The following is a 25899-nucleotide window of genomic DNA, read 5'->3' on the forward strand; positions in this document are numbered from 1 at the left end:
AGGGCTCAAATTGGACATCAAGGTGATCAGGCAAGGGCGAACCGAGGATGGTGTGGACAAGAAGGAAGAAGCACCAAGGAAGAAGGAAGATGGCAGAGTGAACAAAGGCGAGCAGGTCCCGAGCAAAGAAAGCTCAACGCGAGCAAAGTTTGCTCGGTCAAACTGGACGAGACCCGAGGAACTGATTTAGGAACGCATAGGACCAACTGCCAACTGCAGGGGTATCGTGCCGAAAGGTATGTCGATTTGTGGGTCTGACCCGATCACACATTTCTCTCCATATGTTGAGGTGCTTTAGAGTCAACTCCCGCAGAAACACATTTGATCTGTCCCCAGCTATTGCGGAGATGCGACCGAGTTGCTCTGTAACCAACATGGACATAGAGAAGCAACACAAAGGAGAACAAAGCCAAGGTAGGGTGAATAGAGAGGGAGGAGGAAAACAGCCGGTGAGATGGAGGATCACAAGAAAAATAAAGACTATCTTCAACTTACCGGGGGTAGATGTGAATCTTTCATTTCAACATCATCTTCATCGAGGGTCAGATCGATAATCTGTGGATATCTAGAACCCGTGGCCGCCCAAGGCGCCGCGAGCCCCTGCATCATAACTTCCAGATCCAGAGGCCCGGGGTCTGTCAGGCAAAGAAAGAGAGCGCCAGCTTTCCTTCACCACGGCTCTAGAAATTTCGTAGACGTATATAATCGATCACAATAGTCCCTGGTAGAGCCGATTATGGCTTCGATAGGCCGCAAGAGGTTACGTGGAGGATGTTAGCGCTCAATAAAGGTAGCGAGCTGACTCAACCTCGATCGGTTCTAGGAGTCAAGATTGAAGACGGGAGAGTCGCGAACCTCCCTATCGGAAGGAGACCTTGGGAGTCAAGGCCAAGCACGTCCACAGTCACACGCTTCAACGTGAAAAATTGCAGTCAAACAGTAGCGCGACACATGGAAACACCTAATCGTTGCGCAAATCAGGTTTCAGGTGCTATCGCGCCCTCGAGGTTTTAATTGTTCAAGCCAGGAAGTGGAGGGAGGGGGGCGCTCGGTATTACCGAGTCGCCGTATTGACAAGTCTAGAAGTCAAAAATTGCCCGATCAGCAGTGGAAAGTGATAGGGTCGTCAAGGTCAAAATATTGTGGGAAGGAGATAGAGGTCAGCTACGCGCAAGATAAATGAAGAAATGAATGGGCTAATTGCAAATGATAAATGTTACGTTGAATCTTAACCTTCTGACGCGGCGCCCACCGCCTACGCGACCTGAAAGAATCACATCACTCACCAATCAGCAGCACGATATGAATTACGTAAGTAAGATATGCTTAGTAATCATTTCTATCTCGTACGGTACGAGCACGTCACGGTGTTTGATTACAGATGGAAGGAATACGTCCGGTTGATTATTTAGATTTTATCTTCTATATACTGTTGCAAGTGCAAGCAGCAAATGATTCTAGCAAAAGCTTTGGCTGAGACCGTTTGGCCTATTGGTAAACCATGCGAGCAACAGCGCGGGTAATCTTAGAGACACTCCCGGTCACGAATTGGTGGGGTCTAATACTCAAACCCTATATCTTATATCTAATCTTCTAGCAATGACCTCATCTTCTCTTATATATAGGTCTCTCTCAGGGAGTGAATAACTTTAGACCAACCCTTAGGCTTTGGACACTTCCTAGTCTGATATATATCTTCTTCCTAGGGTACCAGCGGGGGCCGACCGGAAAAGAAGCGCCTATGTCAAAAAGAGAATGGGGACCTAAGAATTGTCTGCGTCCGAAAATAAATTACCAGGTGACCTTCTTCTTACACTACACAACTCCATAGCAAGTTGTCCATCTTGAGCAAACATCGCTACATTAAATGCGTAAGATGCGGACAGTCGCGAGTGGCGGCTTTTCCAGGCTCTCCCTTTCATTTGCAAAAAACTTCAAAACACGGTAATGTATCGGTATAGGCTTTGGATATCTACCAGTAATACAACAATCCGACTAAGATTCTGTCGGGTTATGAGCTCTACGATTTACTAGAAATTTGAATTTGACTAGTAGCTAGGGGATATTCACTCTAATATAGTAGGCGGTGAAGAAGGCGGATACTGAAAATCATTCGAATTGTGAATTTTTTATTTTTCTCAATATACCCGGGGTAAGGAAGTGTATCATAACTGTCATATACATCGATCTCTAGCGAAACTTAGTAACCGGATCAAATTTAACCGCAAATTCTCTAACCAGAGGTATCGCCGCACTATTTGCTTATCATTTATTTGTTTTTTTCTGTGGTCCGTATATACTCACAGCCCGTTCACCCTAGTATCCAAGAAGAGTTCCATGTTCTTCTCTATTCGTAACCTTGGTAACAGATGCCTGGATCACTAATGATCTAGCTCGTGTCTGGACAACAGTGGGTTGGTCTGCATGCTCACAGATGGATAGAAGCTCGCTCGGATTCTAGAATATAACTTCTGTTCGCCGTTGACCGGGCAAGGACTGAAGAAGATGTTGTGTCATGATTCTGCCATGTCAGCCTACATGGGCACGGCTACTTTTTTGAATGAGGTCCAGATCCGCGAGACTGGCGGGCTAAGCCCTAGGTACTTTCTGAGAGTGACATGATGGACACTCTGCCATCGAATTCAGCAAAATGGCATAATCAAAAGCCTGCCCGTTTGGATAGATAATTCGAGAGAAATTGTGAGTCTTGGACATTCTCATTGTCTGCGGCCGATACCAGGCCCTTCCACATTCTGTAATGGATCCCAGTCAGCTTCCATCATTGCGGCTAGCATGCTTATCTCGAGCCCTCGAATCCTCATTCAACAGAGCTCATTGGTTGCATGTTGAATTGGTGGAAAGTGTTGATATATGAATGAAGATTAAAGACTTGTAAACCTACTTCATCGTGTAGAACTGAGACACACGTCTAACAGCTAATCATCGGAAAATCATAAGGAGACAGACACAGGATGGCCATAGGTATTGATTATCTATGAATAAGGATGCTGATCGGATAAAGGAGGCTAATACATAGAGGTATGTGGACACAAAAAGGGCGAATTTAAACATGGGAAGGTATGCGCAGAGCAATGACACGGCTGGATAAGCCGCGGTGGAATGTACCATGGGGGAGAAAATTGCAGAAAAAAAAAGATAAAAGGGGTGGTAGCTCCATCAAACAAAAAATAATATCCAAAGAAAAAGCGGTGCTGGAACCATAGGATCCTCTCTCTTAACTGAATGATTTTGTATGTTCATCACAAATTATTCCACGTGGAATCACCTAGTCGTCAGTAAAGGCTGGCGGCAATGCTCTGCCACATCACAGGCGCAAAGCATCGAGGATCTTCTTCGCCATCTCCCGGTACTGCCACATACCACCAGAAACTTTCTTGAATTGAATACCGTGCAGGGAGAACAGGGGTACCTTGACGATGAGAATCTCGAAGCGAAGGACAAGATTCTCTCCCGTGTCACTCTGCACGCGTGTCGTCGTTTCCCCGACCACACGGTCACCAAAAGAAGCACTGGTGGGTGGCTCGCGGGCAACATACTCGTCAGAGGCATCGGAGTTTGTGGTGAAGCTGTGGTCTGGCTGGCCTTGGGCTGCTCGACGCTGCAGCTTCGAGTGCGGTGATGCTCGACTATCGTCTCGGGCCATCATCGTGACCTAAAAGACCACCAAAGCTGATCCGGCGTCGGTGAGATACCTGGCCTTGGCGGTCAGGGCTGGGCGGACCGACGTCCACCACCTTCTCAAGATCGATGCTGGGAGCGTGTCGACAGCTGAATCCACCCTTGATCTCCACGTAATTGACAGCCAGCTGCTTGAGTACACGGATGATATCGGCACGGATGACAGGCAGGGGTTTGCTGCTGGTTGTCGAAACACTGAAGAGGCCCTTGAGATAGACGGGCTTGGAGAGGTCCTCTGCTTCGTTGGCACTTTCCAAGGCTGTCCCAGCCCCCGTGATATCGGCATCCGTCTCCTCGGGCACGTTGGCTTCTCGGGTGGCTTCACGCCGAGCCCGGCGCGCCTGGATACTTTCCCGGCGGGCGTGGCCAAGGGACATGGTTCGTGCTGTGTGCCCTCGGGTCGATGTCTTCGTCCCTGCTGGGTCTCGTCGGTTCTCAGGTGGAGGCTGATCGGAGCCACTCGTCGAAGGTGGTTGACGATCAACGTCCAGCGTTTCAGCATCGGTCCTTCTGGCCGCCCGTCGTGCGTTGTAATCAGCAGAGTTGACACTGGTAGACCGGCCGAGGGATTTATTGCTCTGGGACTTGGCATCACCGGGCTGCGGAGCAGCCAGCAGGTCTGGCTGATGAGCTTGACTACTGGCCGGAGTCACGGAATCGGGAGACGGCTCGGGCCGGCGGGTGCGACGGACACTGAAGCCGCGATGGATCGGAGATGCAGAGTCCGCGGGAGGCTGCACATTGAGTGTGGGAGTGTTGGGAGTGCTCACACGTTCCCGTTCAGGGTCGCGGCTACGATCTTTGACCCGCCGCGTGCTAAAGCGGCGGAGAATACCAGCAGCGGTGCTTTCCTTCTTGGAGGAAGGCGCTTCAAGCTGCATAGTATTCGGAACGACATGTGCCGAAGGCGATGAGACATGGTGACTCTTCAGCGTCTCGGTCACCTCGTCCTCGCCATGAGTTCTAGCACGGGGACGAGAGCGACGACCGGTGTCCTTCTCGCCGGGTAGCTGATACTGATTCGTGTAGGCGGCTGCCGGCTGGGCAAGCTCGGGAATTTTGACATCACTGGCGATCGCGGGTTGGCGGAGACCGAGAGCACCTGGGCGAGCCTCAGCCCGTTCCCGATCGAGCTTCTCCTTCACCAAATAATAGACCGATATCAATGGGCTGTAAGCGTTAATCGGGTCATTGCCCAATTGGAGGGCTTCGGCAGAGGGAGCAGACAGGGTATCTCGGCTTGCAGCCGAGTTTCGCCGTTTGTAGAAATCAAAGACGCCCCGTTTCTTCTCGGCCTGAGTAGCCACGGGGTGTTCGCGGAGATTCAGCCTTACCGCATTCTGATACTCTTCAGATTCCAGCGTTTTGGTGAGCTGGGCATTGATGTAATCCGGAGATCCAAAGTCGAAGCCTGTCATTCTCTCGATGACCTCTTGGTCCAGGGGGAGTTGCAGAGGCTCTCGAGCTGGGAGGTAGTTTTCTGGTGGTGCGCTGAATCCCTTGTTCATCCAGGGATGATTTATGATCTCAGCCAAGGAGGCTCGCTGCTTCGGATCTGTTACGAGCATCCGCGAGATAATGTGTCGACATTCTGAGGAGTCACAGGAGGTGTTAGCTTGGTCACGTCCTGACGCTTAGGATGGACGAGGGAAGGGTACACATCGTTGCGGAAGGGTAGCGGGGTTCAGGGACGCCGATCTCGGTGTCACATACCAGCAGTCAACCCAGGCGGGTATTCGACCACACCCTTCTTAATCTTCGCATGAAGCTGAGGCATGCTCTGATCGTCAAATGGAACCTTTCCGCACACGAGTACATACAGCACAATGCCAAAACTCCACACGTCCACTTCCGGGCCGGTGTATTGTCTCGCCTGGAGCAACTCTGGGGCCGCAAAGTACAGACTGCCACAGAAGGTCTTGAGGAGGCTGCGGGGCGAGAACAGGTTGCTCAGACCAAAATCAATGATTTTGATATCGCCGGTCTTGCTGATGAGGATATTCTCGATTTTGAGGTCGCGATGCACGATGCTGTTGCGATGGCAATAGTCCAGCGCACTGGCAATTTGGCGAGCAAACTTCCGGGCCTGTTTTTCCTTCAACTTTCCGTGCGAGATGATGTAGTCCAGCATCTGCCCCCCGTTGACATACTCAAACAGCATGTACCAGTGGTACGTAGTTCGAACCACGTCCCGCATACCGCAGATGTATGGATGGCTGGTTAGAGAGACGATGGCAGCCTCTCTTGCAGTTCGAATTTCCTTGGAGCGATCTGCCCGCTCCGTCTCGCGCGAGGACTTGTGTTCCTCGGTCGACAGGCGAGGGACGATCTTGACGGCAACCTATGCAGCGAGATAGAGCCCATATTAGCAAACTGCGGACCAAATCCATTGCACGCGACCGCAGCGTTCTGGTCATCACCCTGAACTGTGCCCCTCCATCCCGGGGGCAAAAAAAGAAAGGGAAGCAACGTGGATTGGGAATAATGACCTGTTCTCCAGTTTCTATGTTTTTGGCCAACTTCACTTTGCCCATGCTACCTGCACCGATTGTCTTCCCTAGCGCCCAATTCCCCGTCGGGGTGGTGATGGTGGTGCGCCGCTTGGGCTGGCTTGGTGCGCTCGTTGGCCCAAGAGGTCCGCTCGCGGACACTGGCACCGAATCGACTGGAGCCAGCTCATTTTCACGCGGCTGCATGGAGGATGTTCTTTGATGTCGCCGGGTGGACTCGGTCCAAGCAGTTGCCGGTCGCTCGGCGGAAACGTCGCGGTCGCGGCGAGCTTTGGCGTCTCCGTCCGGTCGCCCTACGCCGTCAAATGCGGCATAGTTTGACGGAGGCCGGTGATCATGAGAGGCCGTCTTGGAATGCGCATATTGGGCCGGGGGAGGAGGGGGCTGGGAGTGGTTGGATGGTCGAACCGCCACGCTTCTCGTCCGATGCGGGAGTTCGGCTTGAGCAGCTGATCGCGCAGGCCTCGACGAGGTAGACGCGGTGCGCCTGGGAGCTGAGGACATGGTGGCAGAGGCGCCGGAGTGTTTTGTGCAACAGTTGGAATGTTCACAAAGAGAGACTCGCAGATGATGGGCAAGCGGGGTTGACAGCGCCGCTGACGACCCAATGCGTAGGTAACTAAGATAGTCGTGAGGGTCTCTGCGACCGCCGCGGATGGAGGGGGGTTGGGGTTTCAAGGGCTCGCTTTTCACGCTTTACGTGGGGAAATGCAAATGCAGGGCCGAAAAAAAGCAACGCACAAGATGCAAAGGATGGAAGGACGGAGAGAGATGGAAAGAAGGAGGGGACTGGAGATTGACGGAGGGGGAAGGGAATGGGGACTCAAAAACGACGCGATGTAAGGTGGAGGAAGAGTGAGTTCGGAGGGGAGGGGCGAGCTGGGATCGGTGATGGAGTGGAGAGCGACGGAGGACAACTGAAGAGTACCTCCGGACAACGTACGGTCGCAGTGGACTTGTCTTCAGTGAGTGAGTGAGTGAGAGAGCGCGCCGACAAGAGTCACCGCCGGTCACTCTCTAGCATCTGCATCCACCTAGAAGCTAGGGGATTTCGCATCAGCACCACTGGTCCCAGATGCGTGGGTGGATTCGTGAGACTTTTCTTTGCAATCGTCCAGTCTCTTGAACGCTTGCCTGTTCGTGGCCGTCCGTATCCTTTTGGATCGGTCAAATCAATCAGCTTTACTGCGTCCCGCTTTAGCTCCGTTGCGGTCGGACGCTTGCCTCAGCCTGTAGTAGCGCGACCCTCATCCCCCACGGTCGATACCATACCAGGTGGTCATGCCTGCTTCCATCCTGACTCGAGACCACCTACACTGCAGTCACGGAAACCTACGATCCCTTGCGATGCTTCTCACTTCGGGCCCTGACGACTGTGACCGCTGCTGATAGGAGAAATACTGTTGGAACGCCCACGACACTCTATCCCACTGGAATTGAGGTGTGAACCTCTCTGCGGATCAAATGGCGTGCAACCATTCACACCGGCCGAGGCCTCCCATGGCAGTGCTCGACTCGGGCTGCCTCGATAGCTCGAGGCCTGCAGCTTCCATGCAATGTGGCCTTGTTCCTTGACCTCCCCCGGTATTCTGTGTCAGGAGGCCGCCTGCGACGAACCGTCCTTGCTCACACCATACTTGCAAGAGCCGCGGTCACCAGCATGGGCTCCATGTCCTTGAGGCTATAGGTCACATATCACAGGTCAGATTCCAATCGCGCATCACCTCTTCTCTCCCCCGCCCGAACACGGATGGAGTCGCCGAACACCTCCCAACCCTACTTTGGGGCTCCTCTCCTGCCTCGTCACGGGACTTGGACTGGACTCGGTCAAAGGTTTCACCGTCCGATCTGTGGCCAGGGGCTCGCGGGTGCTTGAAAGGTCGCTCGACGACTTCATTCGTTAGCCGCAGGATAGGCTTCGGGCCGGGGACTCCCATGACGTGACAAAATAACACCCCCTGCCAGGCTTTCTCCCGTATCCACTTTCCACTCCCCGTCCCAACTTGCCCCGTCGTCGGGCACCGCGAGGGCAAAAGGGGGCAGCAGGAGTCTATACTTACCACCAAACCAATACTCAGAATGACTCTGGTGATTCCTGACTCGGTCCGTGTCTGATTACTGTATGTGTGAAGGTGCAGAAAACATCTACCGCGAAGAACAGCCCCAATGAAATTGTGCTGATTTCCAATTTCCACCCTCGTCCTATCACATGGTCACGATGTTCCATGACGGGGGACTTTGTTTGCGAATGAATTCCTCTTGCTACAGGTGCAGGGAACTGTCCGACTGGGTGTTCTCTGTTTATCCAATGAAGAAGTGGGTGCCTCAATCTCCGCCATGTCTGTGAAAGTTGACAACCTATATACAGGTCGGCCAGTGCAATGAGGGTACGACTCTCCAACATCTCGATATATACTCAGGCACTGTCATAGGGACGGACCGAGGGTGCCTCCACAGTCTAAGCAACACCCGCTGTCTGGATGGGGACGTGGGTCCCCTCAGCCACTGGAGGCAACCACTCCAGTCCCCCACCTCCACTCAACCGTATTATGCACGTGACTTTTATCCTATTCATAGAACGTCCTCAGGATGCTTAGTTTCCGCGGATCCACGGCCAGGACATGTTGAATCGTGAGACCTGTCGTGGAGGTTGTCTCTCCCGGCGGGTGATGACCGACGATCAATGACCAGTGACCGACGACCCACACAGAGGGCAGCTACGATTGTCTTTCCGACGGGGGTCGATGTGCGCGGTCTTGCGGGCGCAGAAATTTCTGTTCTCCGAGAGCTTCACTATCCCGATGGGAATCCGCGATTCCCACCGATAGCCGGCTAACTGGGAAGAATCAACCACTGACTCCTCAGGGCTGTCACGACTGCAGCCCCAGAGGACGCTAGTGCGAGCTGTCCTGCAGGGAATAGATGGATGTGCCTCGCATATCGAGGCGCTGGGAGCGCTTGAGACGACCGCGGACCACGAGATCGCGGCTCACACAGGCCGGAGGGTCCCACACCAGCTCGGCCACCGTTCTGCGAGGACGGAGCGTACCACATCCAGTCAGATCCTGCTGGTGAAACACTACCAAATCAGCCTGCGCTCCTTCGCAAAGACCGATGCCCTGACGCGGGGGTGAAAGTCCAATTGCGGCGCGAGCGCGCGTGGAGACGCACTCGTACAACAGCGCTGCATCGTCCTGGGTACCCGCTTGGTAGATACCCACACCCAAGCAGGCCAGTACCAAGGGATCGAGCGACCCCCAGGGGGTGAATGCATTGCCCACGTTGTTGACGCCGATCACGGCATCCAACCCATGCTTTCGGATCATCTCTGGCACTTGCAGCGTGCCGCGGGGGCGATGTTGAGGATCTCCTTCCTCGGCCGGTGCAGCCATATAGAGATCACTCGTGGGCAACCCGACAAAGCTGACAGCCAGATCGTTTTCTCTGATGATCTGCGCGATGTGGCCCCATTCCTCGTTGGTGAAGAGGGTGAGCCGCGTGCAGTGACCCAGCATGACGCGCTTTGTAGTCGACGACGAGGTCCAGCCACGCTGGCGTAGTGTGTCCAACACGTACCACACCAACGCCTCCTTGCCGTAGTCTAGATTGTAATCCAGGTGGAAATCAAGATGTTTTCCCAACTGCAGGGCCCTGTCGACCGCCCAATCAATGTTTTGTTTTGCGGCTTCGATCGTCTCTTCCACGTATGGGGTGGACCCGATTACCTCCACCTGAGGATGTTGCTCCAGCGCTCGCTCCATCCAGGACCGATTTTCCGCGCCGTGGCCCGTAGAGTAGATCGGGTCCTGCGCGAAACAGACGATCTGGACTTCGCAGACCTCCTTCCACTGATCTTGCAGCTGGACCGCCGCCTCCAAACAAACATGCTGGACCGTCTGGTCCACCTCGACAAAGGCCCTCATGGCTGTGACCCCCGCGGCTACCGATTCTGCCAAGAGCCATTCGCCCCGTTGAAGCACGTCGGCCCGCGTGAACTGCCGCTTGGCCTCCGCGGTCTTGGACAGAGCCTCCTGAAACCCACCTTTTTGCGGACGGAGGTGTGCATATTGGCTGACACTATTCACAAAGGCCTTGTCCAAGTGAATGTGCGGATGGGTGAGGGCGGGCAAGGCCAGTGGACGGGTGTCATCTTGCTCTGTTTCCGCGTTGATGAGGTGGTGCGGGGTGATCGGTCCAATGACGCCACATGGTGAGTCTGGCGGGTGATGCACCTGGATGTTCGACAACGCGAACGAAGCATCGGCGAGCCGAACACCCTGGATGGACTCGACCTTTTGTGTCAACTGAGGAGGCGGCATGCTTGCAGTGTGTGAGGCCTGTATGTTAAAGAAGTCTCGGAGTCAATGGGTCTGCATTATCAGTGATCACCCAGCAAGCGCGCGGGCGCGCGGAGCAGAGCCCGTGTGCGGGTCTCGCCCACTGGCGCTGGCAATCTTCCATTCGGCTGGCTCCAAGCTCTGCTCGAACGTTTGCTCGCTTGTACAGTAGTTCAATCGGACAGGATTGTGGCGACGGGGCTAATCAGTCTCCACTCGGATGGCATTTTAGGCGCTCGGCCCTTACCCGGCTGCTATGCACTGAGGATAACCATCTACTACAAGGGCCATCTCCGTAGCTGCCGCTTCTCGTTTGGCGTGCATCATTGATCCATTTCTCTGTGAGCATGAAGTAGAGCATCAAGCGTACGAGGAGCTTGGAGAGCTTGGGCAACAGGATGTCATGATGGAGAAACTAGAAGACTCAAGAGCTCCAAAGCTGCTGGGCTGATCGCAGCCACCCGCTGACGGGTGACGGCGGAAGCTGGCCGGACCCGAAACAGGGATTCTTCCACCTCTCCAAAAGCAGGACTCGGCTCTGCTGCTGGTGATTCGCGCCCGTCAAAGTAAACAATCATCACCGCATCAATCATGTTAGTTATGGCGGTCGAGCTGCATCTCTCTCAGTGGCCAATTGATGATCCATCGTCACCAAATCCGTGGAAGCCGGGATGCATACTACTCGCGGAAGTACGGCTCCGTCGTCTCGAGGTCAGCAAACGGCGGTGCTAACCGGCTGCAGCGGGTGCGTCATTGACTACTGATACCACCTTAATTGAGGAATTATTCTGGCCCGGCAGGATAGTCAGAGAGGTAGACTGGTAGTACGATGCATGGTGAGTGACTGAGTGGTAATAGTCGTACGTACCTTGCTCTCCTTTCTGTGCATCCCTGCAAACGCTTCACCAGAGCATCAGCCAACCTAATCATTCGATCCCCTCCAGTTCCCTCGGCTCGCTTGGAGGGAGATCAGGCCATGCCACCGTGAGTCGGAACTCAACTGCTTCCAACGGGCGTGGGTTGATCCTCGTTCCACTGCGCCCATTGTCTCGGCCTTTTTAAAAGCGTAAACGTGGCCCAGAAACGTGGATCGAGTCGAAGCCTGGCGTCTGCAACCATCTGGACGAACCAAAGTGGGCGAACTCCAGGCCCCGTCACGTCACAGTCACCCACTTGCTTCTGAGAATCCGGTCTCCTTGGTCGACCAGACCTTTCCTCGTCTCAGGTGACACGAGGTTCCCCATCATACCACCCTCTTCCCCTTCGCCCTCACTCTCCGCACCTTTCTCCCGTCTCGCCCCTCTGTTTCCACCTCACTTGGTCCTCGCAATCACCGACCATCACCCAATATGGCGTCACTATCGAAGCAGGACGGAGAGAAGAGTATCTCCGCCTATGGAGAGGCGCGGTCCACAATCCAAGGAGAATGTCTCAGCTCCGAGGAAGTGCAGAAGATGAATGCCTACTTCCGCGCCAGTCTCTACCTGTGCCTGGGCATGTTGTACCTGCGAGAGAACCCTTTGCTCCGGGAGCCCCTCAAGAAGGAGCACCTGAAACAACGCCTGCTCGGCCACTGGGGCTCTGATGCAGGGCAATCGTTTACCTGGATTCATATGAATCGGCTCATCAAGAAGTACGACTTGGATGTGCTCTTCGTGTCCGGTCCCGGTCACGGGGCACCGGGCATAATCTCCCAGTCGTACCTCGAGGGTGTCTATTCGGAGGTCTATCCCGACAAGTCCGAAGATGTCGAGGGAATGCAAAAGTTCTTCAAGCAATTTAGCTTCCCCGGAGGCATTGGATCACACGCCACTCCCGAGGTATGACACCCCACCCTTGTACAGCAAAAGAGGATCACGGTCCGGACAAGCGAGGGGAAAGCCTCCTGCCTCGGATACTGACTGCTATTCCACTGTTTCTAGACTCCCGGTAGTATTCATGAGGGTGGCGAGCTGGGTTACTCCATCTCTCATGCATTCGGCACGGTCTTTGACCACCCAAACCTGATTACACTGACCATGGTCGGTGATGGAGAATCAGAGACGGGTCCATTGGCAACCAGCTGGCACAGCAACAAATTCCTCAATCCCATCACGGATGGAGCGGTCCTGCCGGTGCTCCACCTGAATGGGTACAAAATCAACAATCCGACCATCTTGGCCCGCATCAGTCATCAGGAGCTGACCTCCCTTCTGGAGGGCTATGGATGGAAACCCTACTTTGTCGAGGGGAGCCACTTGCAAAGCATGCACCAAGCCATGGCGGTCACTCTGGAGCAGTGCGTCAAAGAAATTCGCGAGTACCAGCAACAGGCGCGCACCTCCAACAAGCCCTTCCGCCCGCGCTGGCCCATGATCGTCTTGCGCACCCCCAAGGGCTGGACGGCCCCCCGAGAGATTGACGGCAAGCTGCTCGAAGGCTTCTGGCGCGCTCACCAAATCCCCATCACAGATGTACTCACAAATCCCGACCACCTCAAGGTGTTGGAGTCGTGGATGAAGGGTTACAAACCTGAGGAGCTCTTCGATGCCAATGGCAAACTGGTGCCCGAGCTGCGCGCCCTGGCGCCTTCAGGCAAATCGCGCATGTCGGCCAATCCGGTCGGCAACGGAGGTGTTCTCCGAAAGCCTCTGAACCTGAATGACTTCACCAAGTACGCGATCAAGGACGTCGTACCCGGCAAAACCATCACGGGAGGCATGGCGAACATGGCCAAGTTCCTCCGCGATGTGGTCAGCAAGAACATGACCAACTTCCGACTCTTCGGTCCCGACGAGACCGAATCGAATAAGCTGGCCGAGGTCTACAAAGCCGGGAAGAAGGTCTGGCTGGCAGAATATTTCGACGAGGACCAGGATGGCGGCAATCTGTCTCCGGCCGGCCGCGTCATGGAGATGCTCAGCGAGCACACCTGTGAAGGGTGGCTGGAGGGCTACATTCTGTCCGGCCGTCACGGTCTCATCAACAGCTACGAGCCCTTTGTGCATGTCATTGACTCCATGGTCAACCAACATTGCAAGTGGATCGAGAAGTGTCTCGAGGTTGAATGGAGAGCCAAGGTAGCCTCGCTGAACATCTTGATCACCGCAACGGTCTGGCGCCAGGATCACAACGGCTTCACCCATCAGGATCCCGGCTTCCTGGACGTTGTCGCGAACAAGTCTCCCGAGGTCGTGCGCATCTATCTTCCTCCGGACGGGAATACGCTCCTGTCGGTGATGGACCACTGTCTACGCAGCGTCAATTATGTCAACGTCGTCGTGGCCGACAAGCAGGAGCACATCCAGTTCCTCAGCATGGACGATGCCGTCGAGCATTGCACCAAGGGTCTTGGCATCTGGGACTGGGCGAGTAATGATCAGGGTGTCGAGCCGGATCTTGTTCTGGCGTCGTGCGGAGATGTCTCCACTCACGAAGCCCTGGCTGCGGCCGCCTTACTCCGGGAGTACCTGCCGGAGCTCAAGGTGCGCTTCGTGAACGTGGTCGATCTCTTCCGCTTGATTTCCGGTACGGAGCACCCGCACGGCATGCCCGACCAGCAGTGGCGAGCCATCTTCACCGATAACAAGCCAATCGTGTTCAACTTCCACTCCTATCCCTGGCTGATCCATCGATTGACCTACAAGCGTCCCGGACAACACAACTTGCACGTCCGCGGATACAGGGAGAAGGGCAACATCGATACCCCCTTCGAGTTAGCCATGCGTAATGGTACCGACCGGTACAGTCTGGCCATCGATGCGATTGATCTTATGAGTGGCTCGCTGGGCAATACCGGGGCAAGTGTTCGCGAGAAGTTCATCAAGTTCCGACTGCAGGGTAAGAAGGAAGCGTTTACCAATGGCCTGGACCCAGAATATATCCGCAACTGGACCTGGCCATACTCGAAAGAAACGTAGAGCGATCATATGACAACGGGAATGTCTTTTTGGTTTTAGATCCGTGCATGTGTCATGCAATGATAGTTTTGATTTGAGTTTCAATGACGAATGAAGATCCCATGAGGAAGGCTCTGGTCATCCTCAACGCCACAGAATATTCTTATCCTGACATCTTCTTCTGGGGTGCCCCATAGTGACCACAAAGTCACTCACCATCTAGCCGTTCCATCCTTTCTCGTGGCTAAAATTGAAACCAAATAATTGAACGCAATTCGGTCACGACAGAGTCGTTTACGTATCCAATCCCGATTCAGACGAGAAAAAAGGAGCAACGGTGTTCGGCTTCCCGAACTCCGAGCCACTTTCCGGGGACCAACGCCAACCCCGACTCTGCTTCAACTCAGCAGCATTTCGATGCTTTTTTCCTATCCATCCTCCTCGACTCGAATATCGGCAACGGGCATCGAAAGCCGAATCTTCAAGCCCTCTCAATTGGACTGTTATCTCTCGACCAAGACTCTGGGGTAATTTGAATTCGAAGAACATGCCTCCAGATCGGAGATCCGCTCCGACTACACATTCGTATGGAAAAGTTCGCGATCCTAAATTGAGCTGACACCCGGTAAAAAAATCAAGAAAAAGAAAAAGAAAAAATAATTTTTTTTTAAAAAAAAAAAAAGAAAGAAAGACAAAGCTTCCGATAACTAACTACATCTCCAACACGAAAACCAGGCATGTTCAGAGTGCGCCAGATCCAAGTGCAAATGTGTGCCTCGACCGGACGGGGGTGCCTGTGAACGATGTGATCGCCTGAAGAAGGTCTGCGTTCCCGGCCAGTCGTCTCGGGCGCGACAAGCCCAGCGCAACAATCCGATTGCGCGCCTCGACCAGCTCGAAGGGAAATTGGACAGTCTGGTCTCGATTCTCGGCTCAAATACATCCTTGACGACTCAGTCTTCGAGCGCGGGAAATGCATCGCCGCCCATCTCAAACTTGAGCGCGTCTCGCTCGCGAGATACATCCGTTGTTCCGGTCTCGTATCCGACCAGCAGCAGTTTGGCAGCATATGAGCCCTCGCCGGAACAATATCTCGGCTACTTCAGGACGTATTGCTTGAAGTTCTTTCCGATCATCCATCTGGCTCCGGAGACGGATGCGCACCAATTGCGTCAGGCGCGGCCGTTTTTATGGATGTGCATCGTGGCTGCGGCGTCTCAATCGACGCATCAGAAGATCGCATTGGGGGAGAGAATCAAGCAGGAGGTCACGAGGCGCATGTTCTTGGATAATCATCCGTCGATCAAGATTGATCTTCTCCTGGGTCTTTTGATATTCCTTGCGTGGGGTCACAATCAGATTCTCAACTCGAATCCGGCCCAGTTGGCCAGATTCACGCAGTTGGCTACCACGATGGTGTTTGACCTCCGTTTGAACAAACCTCCGCAAGAAGAATCGAATATGCTGCCTGTCAGCCAGAGTCCCTTTGCGGCCAACAAACAGCCGCGCTCTCTAGAGGAGCGACGTGCTGTGCTTGGTTGCTTCGTCCTAAGCTCAATGTAAGTGGTGATACTGGCAGGCAAAAGGGGGGTCCCTTGGTGTTTGAACCTTTTACAAAAAGAGTCTCCGTTGGGTCCTGATCTGGTTTCATTCACCCTTAGTGTCTCGGTCTACTTTGGTCACGTCGACCCCATGCAGTGGACACCTTACATGGACGATTGTGTGGTGGCTCTTCTACAGAGCCAGGAGTCTCCGTACGATGAGATGTTCGTCCACCAGGTGAAGCTGCAGCGGATCGTGGGTGAAGTCGAAAATGTCCGAGAGGCATCCACAGCCTCACCAGACTTTTACTTGAAGTTCCTTCAACAAAAGGTCGACGAGGTCAAGGTTAAAATGCCCGTTCAACTTCAACAAAATCGTACGTTTCAATCCCTTGGACTCATCAGCATCCAACTGACTATCCTCCTCCTCCTCCCTTTCCCAAACCCCCAATCCATGACTCTATCATTCATGAGACCAAACACACACCCAACACCTCCACGACTCTGCTCACAACTAACCCACCCTGCCAAGGCATTCTCTCCGCAACGGTATTCTACACCGAACTCTCCATCTTCGGCTTAATCCTATCAAGAAAGACTCCTCCGGGCTTCCAGCGCCTCGAATATCTCTACGCATGTCTGAGCACCGTTCAATCCGCCACAGAAAACTTCCTCGCCATCCCCGTCTCGGATTACACAGGCATTTCATTCCCCGTCTTCACCCAAATCGTCCGATACATCATCGTACTCTACAAACTTTCCACTCTGAACGATCCAGTATGGGATCTAAATCTTGTTCGATCCAATATCGACGTGATCCAGGTGATCGACCAGGTCATCTGTAACATTGAGCAAGCCATGGCGGGAGTGGGCGATCAATGTGCTGGGGGATCTTTGGAACGCGCACGAGACATCTTTTTGAAATTCAGATCTTGGTCTTTGCCTAATCTGCCGGCTAAAACGGGGGCGATCGCGAGTACAAGTGAGGCGGAGGTGGGCACCTTTACGCAATTCGCCGAAAGTAATGCTTTGCTGGATGCGCTTTTCTCGGAGGATTGGTGGTTGAAAGATAATTTGTTCTACGGTTTGGAGCCGGGCGAAAATGTCGGTTGATCGGGGAGGGGGGAGTTGTCAATGGAAATATCGGATGGCTGACGATTGGGGCGCCATTTCCCACTTGAAATGAAATGATATCACAACAGGACAGCCAGCGAATTTGTCTCTCTCTCTCTATCTCTGATGGAAGAGGATCAGCAAAAGTCAAAATTCGAATCACATTGGCCTATTCTACAACCCTCCATTCTCGAGATTGATTTTTTTTTGGTCTGTTAAAGCACCGGTTGCTCTTGAATCTCAAGTCTGGTGCTCAGCTGCAGGATCTCCTTGCCAACTTTTTCCACTGCAGGCCATTTAAAATCCAGAGATGATTCATCTTTAGCTTCGGTTCCAGCAAATGTTTCGCTTGCCTTGGCCTGATCGGCCGCCTTGAGCGGATACCGGGGTGGTTTCAACACATAAGCCACCGGCACCCAATTGACAACCAAAGTCAGATAGCAAAGATGAAGCAATGGCGGGAATGCGAGACTCGTCAACAGTCCTGTCAGGTTTTTTTGCTCATGGCCTGACAGAAGACATTGGGTCGCAGTGAACAAGGTCCAGACGGTTGCAAATAACACGCAAATGTTATACCAGACGCCATTCTTCCAAAGATCAACCTGCATCTTCTTCCATGCGGACGAGGCGCGGGAGTTCCAGGAATTCAAAACACTTCCCGTGACAAAGGATGATCCCTTGGGTTTCGCAGACACGAGATAAAATTTGAGGATGGCGAAGATGTTCGCTAGCAAACGGTCAGCATACCATGATGAGCAAGGTGTAGAGGGGGCAGGGCGGGACAATCTGTCTCGAAGGGGGGTTCTGTGAGACTTACAGCCGGCGAGCCATTTATTCTCCAGGTGCGCAAAGGGGGCACTCTGGAAATCATTCTGCGCAGCCTGTAGATATTCAAACGCCCACGTCATCAAAACCTGCCAAGCGGACATGAATATCTGCGCCTGGAGTAGCGATGGGTAGTTTGTAGGAATCACGTTCCCAGCCATCAAGAGCACCGGCACCGCAAGGAAGCCTATAAAGCACTCGACTTCTCCCGCGACAATTCCTAGACCGTTGAATGCAATGCTCCATCGCAAAGAGGTCTTGTAGTGATTGTATGCGGATGAGAGCATAGCGGGGATCTGCTGAGCATGTCCAATATTCCAGCGACTACGCTGAGCACAGTGGCCGGTGAGTGAATCAGGGATCAATCCAAACTGGAGAAATTCCTGCACTTGGAATGTGCGCCAGCCCATGCCATGTAAGATCTGGGACAGTTGCCAATCTTCGGAGAATGAGAAAGTTGGGTAGAGACCAACATGAACGATGGCACTGCGGCGGAACACGGCCCCAGAACCTGCGTCAATAGCACGACCAAGCATGTCCAGTGCCGCGTTTTGACAAGTGTAGAAGTGGCTTCTTGTCTGAGACAACGGGTCGCCAGTGGGCAGATTGGAGAAATACTGGCGCGTAGAAATCAGCGCAGCGTCATCGCATTGCAGCAAATGAGGCAAGGTTGCTCGGAGGAAATCCGGTGTCGGCACAGAGTCTGCATCGAGGACCGCGCAAAAATCCGGCGGCGTCTCTCTTTGCAGGGTGGTCAAGGCGTAGTTCAGGTTGCCTGATTTAGCAAAGACCATACCTGACTGTCTTCCTCGGGAGTGATATGAGACATGGCTCCATTGAGATTGTAGCTTTGCGACGGCTTCTTTCAAAGCAGCGGAGCCCCCGTCGTCCAGGACCAGGACACGAAAACAGGAGATTGGATAGTCCAGCGCACAGGCGGCACGGACTGTAGTCATGATGACTTCCACATCCTCGCCACAGCACGGCAGAAGCACATCCACTCGAGGGAGATCTTTCTTGCCTTGAAGTCGTAGCCTTTTCCGCCGTCCATTCCGATTGACACGGAATGCAGCAATCACTAGACTCTGGTCCTTTCGAGAGAGATCTGCATGATGTTTTTTTTGTTTTCGTTTAGCAAGTTGTGTTTTCAGGCAGATCTGTCTTTGCGATTGATGCACTCACGAATGAACATGGCCTCGACCAAGAACATTACCCAGGCCTGCCATCGGAGCGGGCCAAGTAGGACCGCCAGTGCCCGGAGGACGAGGTAGACGTTGCTGGTCCAAATGGCCGCCTGGGCGACATAATAAAGGTGAGTACGATATTTCCGGCCCCGGGAGGTCTGCGAGCTATCGGGTAGCTCCCGGATATCGTAGATCTGATCTGCAGTCATTCGTCAGATGTTGTACGCTCCACTCCCTGATATGCGGTCAATGCACGGCGGCCAGCTGCGTAATGTCCACGCTCGAGACAGAAAACCTTTGAAGAACCTTGGTTCTCACCAGGTTTCTTTAAAGGAAACCCCGACTCGGGCGAGTCGGAGAGGAGAGTCCAGCACCACATTAAAAGGGGGGGAAGCTCTCTTTGTGCGCTTGTACAATAGGCAGTTGGGCCATTCAGACTGCCGCTATCCCGCCACGAGTGGAGTCCTGGGTCGAATCGAGGTCAACCCTCTCCGAGTTCCTCCTTTCCGCTTAGGCATCAGCCGCCGACTATGAAGCCGAAATTTCGCAGTCATAATCACACCGTCTTCTTTTTCTGAGTCTTTTTTTTCCTTCTCAATGGGTTATTTAGGCATGAGGATGTCATTCGTGGGTGGTATCCTCGGCTGCTTTGACAGCGGAAGTTAAGTCGGTAGGAGATCCTTTAGATGTTCGAGATGCCGGAGCCACATACTTCCGCCCTTTCTTGACCGCTTGTCTTGCAGCGTTTGGTCCTCGGCAGTCTCCGCATCGATTCGTTCGTTTTTGTTGCCGGTTGCTGGTTGCTCGACCTGCAGACATCCTTTCATCATCCTTTGAAGAATAGTAATTCTCCGAGTTTTTGACTAATATTGAACCCGAGATGCCCTGCAAGGCCAGTCACAACGCTGCGCACGTATCGAGATGCTCCCCTGGCGAGACCAACAGATGCCGATCGGGAGATCCCCAAAGCCGAGTGGTTCCAAAAATAGGAGCCGTTAGACTATCAGGCGGATTCAGTGCGGTCCGTCGCGAACTTTTTTTTTCTTTTCTCTTCTATTCCCCTTTCAGAAAGGGGTGGTCAAGGAATAGAAAGTCATAGGCCCATCGAGATCCTGTATCTTTGCATCCATCAGTCGGTCTGGGGCCAGACTGTCCCTCTTACTTTTTATTTCCCTGTCTGTTCTGCCCTGCCGGGTCCACAGCTGGGTTTATGGCACAAGGTATGGAAAAGGAGATGCGAACAAAGGGAGGAAGGCACAAAAAGGGGGCTTGGACAGTTGGAGAAAAGAGTCTTATTCCAGTGCACTCAACTGATATGATGATTGGTGATGGGAAGGTCAGCCCGCCCATGAACCAGCACAGTGTCGGTAGGCCTCGGAAACCTGCATACCTCCAAAGTCAACATTGATCCTTTGGCGCTCGTCCGAACCTTAGACTACTTTAGAGGATTCCGGATCGTCTGGACTATCGTCAACCTCCATAATGTCTCCATATTTCAAGCCCATAGAATGAGAGGGATGGGTATTTACCGGTCTGGTGGTCGTGCTACGTCGAAGATCCTCATAATTAAAGCTACTACTGTAGGTTCCAGTTTGTCGGGACCATGAAGCTGGTATTCCCTCGGGTTATACATCAGCTTCATATCATAGAACCGAGTACCTGACGAGCATTGATGTGGTGATGTGGTCGAGAACCACTCCAATGGGCGGATGTATATCTTCGCCCGTGGATGGAGATTCAAAAGAATGGACCAAAGACTTTAATTCTCGAGAAATATACTAGATTGAAGCGATTCCCACATAAATCCATCAGCATACTCCCCACTTTTGAAGAGAAACCCCCTCCCAATCACCTCCAGAGCCAGGCTGATAGAAATAGAAACAAAGGGTTCGTAGGTCGAACGGTTGCTACTCGAGTAGGTCAGTATGTAGTTGGGAGTATCCACATGTCAAAGCTCTATACTAGTCGAAAACAGCACTACCGTAGTCGGATCTAAATTCTGAGGTACATGTATTGTATTATCCGTCAATTAGACATGAACGTCAGTTTGGCCGAGTGGTCTAAGGCGCTAGACTTGAACGATTCCCGCTTTCGGGTACCATGTTCGGGCATCTAGTATCTTCGGATGCACAGGTTCGAACCCTGTAGCTGACGTTTCATTCTTCTTTTTGTTCATTCTTTTTTTTTGTTTTCACTCCCTCACGCTACTCTTGTAGCCTCTAGAGATCCTCTGTAAATCGCTACCATTGGTTTGACACTCGGAATTTTTTTTTTCGTTTTAAAAATTTTCTTTTCAAATTTGGGTTTGTTGATGTTCAAGCGCCCCGAGCGCCCCGAGCGCCCCCACCTCCACGCCGGAAAATAAGTTGTAGCTTGACCAGGCTTGGATTAAACCGCAATTGACATCGAGCCACTAACAGTCTATTCTCCTAGTAGTCGCACCGTATAATTATCTGAAAAGCCTACTACCTACCCATCCAGGCCCAGTTTCAAATCGATCATTTCTTCACCAAGGAGCATCATGTCACACTTCAAGAGACGAATGTCCGCTGTTAAAAGGACGAGGAATGACATGTGCACGAGGCGCCGATCGAAGAAAATCTCCATAAATAACAAAATCAACCACACATGCACAGACCAAATCCATGCGAGCTTTGTGCAGAGATGGATCAAGTAACCGTGGAGGAGCTGTGCCCTTTCCCCAACGGATCGGTTCAGATCTTGGATCGAGGTCGAATATACAGCGCCTCCGCCGATGCCAGCACCTGCCCCTCCCCATCCACAAGCCGGGCCTCGATCTTCCATTTCCGATCTTCTTTCACCTCCACGATTTTCGATTGGAGCATAATCGCACTGGGAGTCGGAACGGGACGTAAATAGGTCGTGTGCAAATAGGCCGTCACCGGCCCCGTCTGCGCACCTGAGGCTTGTCGCGAAACCGGATCCCCCACCTGACCGTTGAACGACAACAGGAGACCCGTTCCTTCGTCCAGCAAGGCGGCGACGACACCTCCGTGAAGGATTCCGGGGTATCCGTTGAGATCGGAGCCGAGAAGGAAGAAGATGCGGAGTTCCTCGGCTTGGGGTCGGCTTGGGTTGAATCCTGGGGCGGGGGGTTTGTTGGAGAGTCGATACTGGCTGAGACATGCGGAGATGGTGGTGGGCGTGTTGAGGGTCTTTGAGAAGAAGTTATCCTCGGTGGAAGTTTTGACTGTTCGCGAGGGGATGGTGTAGCTCAAGAAGGATTTATCCTGTAAGAGGGCAGAGATCCAGGGTATGGATTGGAAGGGAGTTGGGTCGTTAGTGGCCATGTTGGCATTGAGCAACGGCCTTTTGGGAGAAGGAGTGCGTGGTGTTTGAGTGAACGGTCCGGCTGCCAGGCGAGAGAGCAGAAGGGAGAGAATGTAGGCAGCGGCAGAGAAAAAAAAAAGAGAAAGAGCAAGAGAGAGAAAGATATTCCCGCCAGTGGTTCTTTTTACAATTCAATCTCACGATACCGAGGATAATTTTCTTTAGAGTCTAGTAGTCCTGGATCAGCGGTCCCCACTGTCGGATGTACCGGTACCTCACCACTTGCACGGGGGGACGCGGGGAAACCCACAGACTGCCATACACACGGTGCCCACCTCGGCCCGAGTGCCATCCGTCCTTGTACATTTATGTAGACTCTGATAGCGAGACCGTCCTGGGTACTTATCCAGTAAATCATCAGGATAAAAACACACCAACGGGCACCCGACTCCTTGCCTTTTTCCAAGAATCTACAGACGTAGTCTGTTGGACAACATAGTACCTCTGCTCCCACCCCCCCACCAGACCGGATATCTCCCACCCAAGCAGGAGAACAAGGGCCCCTTTGGGGATTTTACCAGTCTTGAATGCCTTTTTTGGTGACATTAGAGACCCCAGTACTGGAGAGTAGAATCGCAGACGCGACCAAGCTTGACCATGGTTCTCATCTCCACAATCAAATTGTATCGTGGAGTCGTGGAGATGCTGGGCTTGTGGGATTGGGCCAATGATTCAATGTGCCTGGATCCATACCACGCAGTATATGACACAAGTGATTGATCTTTTAGGGCTTTATCTGGGAGTGTCGGATTTGTGAAACTCGGTCCTGGGGAAGAGAGAGGGTGCATGTTGATTCACCGCTTTTCGATCGTTGGAACAACTGAACGTGGGGAGGTAATTCCTTTGGGAGGAGGCAGCATGATGGGGCCAGCCACCGAGAATGAGCACTTGAGCCAGGTCGGTCTTGTGCATGTACGGATTGGAATAAGATGTGGTGAATATTAAGGTATTGATTTTTGATTTGGGTTAGCCTCCTTGGTCAGCAGAAGAGTCCGCCTCCAAGTGGGGAAGTCTTGAGCAGAAAGGCGAAAAAGGGTAAAAGCTGAGTTGAGTAGAAAACGCCAAAAAAAGGTCTTCTTAATGCTCTCACGGCGTCTATACATTTTGAAACAAAAAAGAAATAACAAACGAACCAAACAGATCGTCAACCCCACCATCGAGACACCCGAAAGAAGGAGGGAAAAAAAGGATTATCAACCTATCTCATACTCTCAGGTGATAGGAGGCAAGGCTCAAATAAGGAAAATTGCAGAATCAAGGACATGATCTAATCGCATCGTCTCATCTATTGGGCAGTGATCTTGGTGGGAGGAACACCGATCCCGTTGGTGTTGCGGAAGAACAAAACACCCTTGCTCTCACCCTGAGCACCCTCAGTGGGTTCAACCCACTGGCAGGTGCGAGCGGAGGTCCACATGGCCTTGAAGAAACCAGTCCAGCCGGTGTGAGCCTCAGTGCGGTAGTGGGAACCCATGACGGTCTTGATGGCTTCGCTGGCCTCGTCGGCGTTGTAGAAGGGGATAGAGCTGACGTAGTGGTGCAAAACGTGGGTCTCAATGATACCGTGGAAGATGTGACGACCAACGAAGCCAAAGTCACGGTCGATGGTGGCGGCGGCGCCACGAGCAAAGTTCCACACCTCGGGCTCATAGTGAGGGAGCGTGGGGTCGGTGTGCTGCAGGAAAGTGATGGCAACTGCAGGTCACAAAATGTTAGTATAGATGTCACTTGTCAATAGGGAGCGATAGGCAAAAAAACAAGGGAATAGAGAAAATTGAACACAGTCACAGGCTTTGAGATGGCCCGATGAGTGGTCATACGGTGTACAGGGGAAGAAGACAGATTACTCACCCAGCCAGTGGTTCACCCAAAGGTAGGGAATGCCGTACCACACGAGGAGGTTCATCCATCCATAGGTGGAGCCGACATAGTAGAGGATAGAGCCGGTCATGAGAAGGCCCAGGTCGCTGAGGACAATGAGCTTGGCATCCTTGGCCTCGTACAGAGGGCTGGAAGGGTTGAAGTGGTTGACACCACCGCCCCAGCCGTTCTTCTTGCCCTTACCACGGCCCTCGGGCTGCTTCTCGTGGTTGTTGTGACCGGTGACGTTGGTAAGAAGATAGAGGATCCAGCCGAACAGCTGCTGGCCGATCATGTGGGTGGCAGTCGCAATAGGAGTCTCCTCCACGAGCTCGCTGAGCTCGTAGATGGTCTTGCCGATGCGGGAGGCATACTGGCTGCGGGTCTTGGGGACAAAGACCATGTCACGGGCCAGGTTACCGGTGGCCTTGTGGTGCTTGCCGTGCGAGATCTTCCAGGAGAAGTAAGGGACCAGAAGCAAGGAGTGGCAGATCCAGCCAACAGTGTCGTTCAGCACCTTGGAAGGAGAGAAGGCCTGGTGACCGCACTCATGGGCCAACACCCACACACCGGTTCCAACGAGACCCTGAATGACAGTGTAGACCGTCCAGAGAGCCACACGAGCAGGCATGGAGGGGATGGTCTCCGGGGTGACATAGTTGTGGAAGAGATAAAAGACGGAAGCCAGGATGGCCATGTCACGGAAGACATAGTACAGACTGGTGACGGCGGAGCGGTGGTAGCAGTGGGCCGGAATGGCATCACGGATCTGCTTGATGGTGAAGTCGGGGATCTTGAATTCATTGCCGTATGTGTCCAGCATCTTTGACGGCTTGACTTCCGACTCAGAACCCATGGAAGACAGCGAAGTCGACGAGGGCGACTGACGGGGGCTGTCAAAGGGGGAGGCCGACACTGAGGACGGCATCGATGAGTCGGTGGCAGGATTGCGGTGCAGCGCAACGCGCTTGGGGATGGCAGTCGACGACATGGTGAAGACGACGGACTGGGGATGAACGGGAGTTCCGACGAAGATCTGAGGAGACTTCGAGGAGCGAGCAACACGGAAGAATGTTATATAGAATCCTCAGTACGGTCAGATGGCAAATACTGCACCACAAAATCTTCCCTCGGCTGTTTTATTATGCGCAGGCCCGAGCCAATGGAAATCACACCAGCGAGAGGATGTTGGGACGGATAAGAGAAGGATGAGCACAAGCCACCCACCTGGACACGCAAACCCCGAATGGGCAGGGGACCGAAGAATTAAATTTGGCCCAAAAAAGAAATATTGGGAGGGAGGGTTTCCCCAAAGGGTCGACCACTATATCAATCACGCCAATCTGATTTGACGACGAGTAGAGTTTGTGGAGATATCCCCGAGATTCAATACGAAAAGGGGAAATGTATTGTTTTTTTCTATAAAACATTTTACAAAAAAAAAGAACCAAAGGCGACAACTGTACGATGGTTCCGCTGATCGTCCCTCTCAAAAAGGAACCATATTCGGGTCTTTGCCCCATTGACTGGGTTTCAATTGACTTTCATTATCAATCACTTTTGGAGCACTATCTGGCTTAAGATTGAAGAAAAGGGGCCAT

At 52.9% G+C, this 25899-nt stretch overlaps 7 protein-coding genes and 1 non-coding gene across 8 annotated transcripts; 2 read left to right on the top strand and 6 right to left on the bottom strand.

Moving 5' to 3' along the window:
- Positions 1 to 3325: 3325 nt before the first annotated feature.
- POX_c04075 (Protein kinase kin1) lies at positions 3326 to 6713 on the bottom strand (the record flags this gene model as incomplete). Its single annotated transcript, XM_050112960.1, has 4 exons — positions 3326 to 3673; positions 3714 to 5290; positions 5413 to 6040; positions 6189 to 6713. 4 exons carry the CDS (start codon positions 6711 to 6713, stop codon positions 3326 to 3328), a joined length of 3078 nt encoding a protein of 1025 aa, XP_049970516.1.
- Positions 6714 to 7563: 850 nt separating this feature from the next.
- POX_c04076 (uncharacterized protein) lies at positions 7564 to 8146 on the bottom strand (the record flags this gene model as incomplete). The annotated part of the gene is made up of 3 exons (XM_050112961.1): positions 7564 to 7798; positions 7840 to 7890; positions 7956 to 8146. 3 exons carry the CDS (start codon positions 8144 to 8146, stop codon positions 7564 to 7566), a joined length of 477 nt encoding a protein of 158 aa, XP_049970517.1.
- A 957-nt stretch (positions 8147 to 9103) lies between these two features.
- Positions 9104 to 10528, bottom strand: POX_c04077 (uncharacterized protein; the record flags this gene model as incomplete). The annotated part of the gene is made up of 1 exon (XM_050112962.1): positions 9104 to 10528. The coding sequence occupies one exon, from the start codon at positions 10526 to 10528 to the stop codon at positions 9104 to 9106; it is 1425 nt and encodes a 474-aa protein (XP_049970518.1).
- Positions 10529 to 11895: 1367 nt separating this feature from the next.
- On the top strand, positions 11896 to 17078 carry POX_c04078 (putative phosphoketolase 1; the record flags this gene model as incomplete). Its single annotated transcript, XM_050112963.1, has 5 exons — positions 11896 to 12366; positions 12469 to 14365; positions 15170 to 15983; positions 16086 to 16342; positions 16498 to 17078. 5 exons carry the CDS (start codon positions 11896 to 11898, stop codon positions 17076 to 17078), a joined length of 4020 nt encoding a protein of 1339 aa, XP_049970519.1.
- A 215-nt stretch (positions 17079 to 17293) lies between these two features.
- POX_c04080 (uncharacterized protein) lies at positions 17294 to 19917 on the bottom strand (the record flags this gene model as incomplete). Its single annotated transcript, XM_050112964.1, has 4 exons — positions 17294 to 17805; positions 17896 to 19008; positions 19086 to 19286; positions 19800 to 19917. The coding sequence occupies 4 exons, from the start codon at positions 19915 to 19917 to the stop codon at positions 17294 to 17296; spliced, it is 1944 nt and encodes a 647-aa protein (XP_049970520.1).
- Positions 19918 to 21128: 1211 nt separating this feature from the next.
- On the top strand, positions 21129 to 21241 carry POX_tR073. Its single transcript has one exon. It is a non-coding gene; the product is annotated as a tRNA-Ser (tRNA).
- Positions 21242 to 21801: 560 nt separating this feature from the next.
- POX_c04081 (uncharacterized protein) lies at positions 21802 to 22398 on the bottom strand (the record flags this gene model as incomplete). Its single annotated transcript, XM_050112965.1, has 1 exon — positions 21802 to 22398. The coding sequence occupies one exon, from the start codon at positions 22396 to 22398 to the stop codon at positions 21802 to 21804; it is 597 nt and encodes a 198-aa protein (XP_049970521.1).
- Positions 22399 to 23723: 1325 nt separating this feature from the next.
- Positions 23724 to 25289, bottom strand: POX_c04082 (Oleate hydroxylase FAH12; the record flags this gene model as incomplete). Its single annotated transcript, XM_050112966.1, has 2 exons — positions 23724 to 24133; positions 24290 to 25289. 2 exons carry the CDS (start codon positions 25287 to 25289, stop codon positions 23724 to 23726), a joined length of 1410 nt encoding a protein of 469 aa, XP_049970522.1.
- Positions 25290 to 25899: the final 610 nt, after the last annotated feature.

This window comes from Penicillium oxalicum, chromosome III (genome assembly GCF_001723175.1).
Source record: "Penicillium oxalicum strain HP7-1 chromosome III, whole genome shotgun sequence".
Lineage (NCBI taxonomy): Eukaryota > Fungi > Ascomycota > Eurotiomycetes > Eurotiales > Aspergillaceae > Penicillium > Penicillium oxalicum.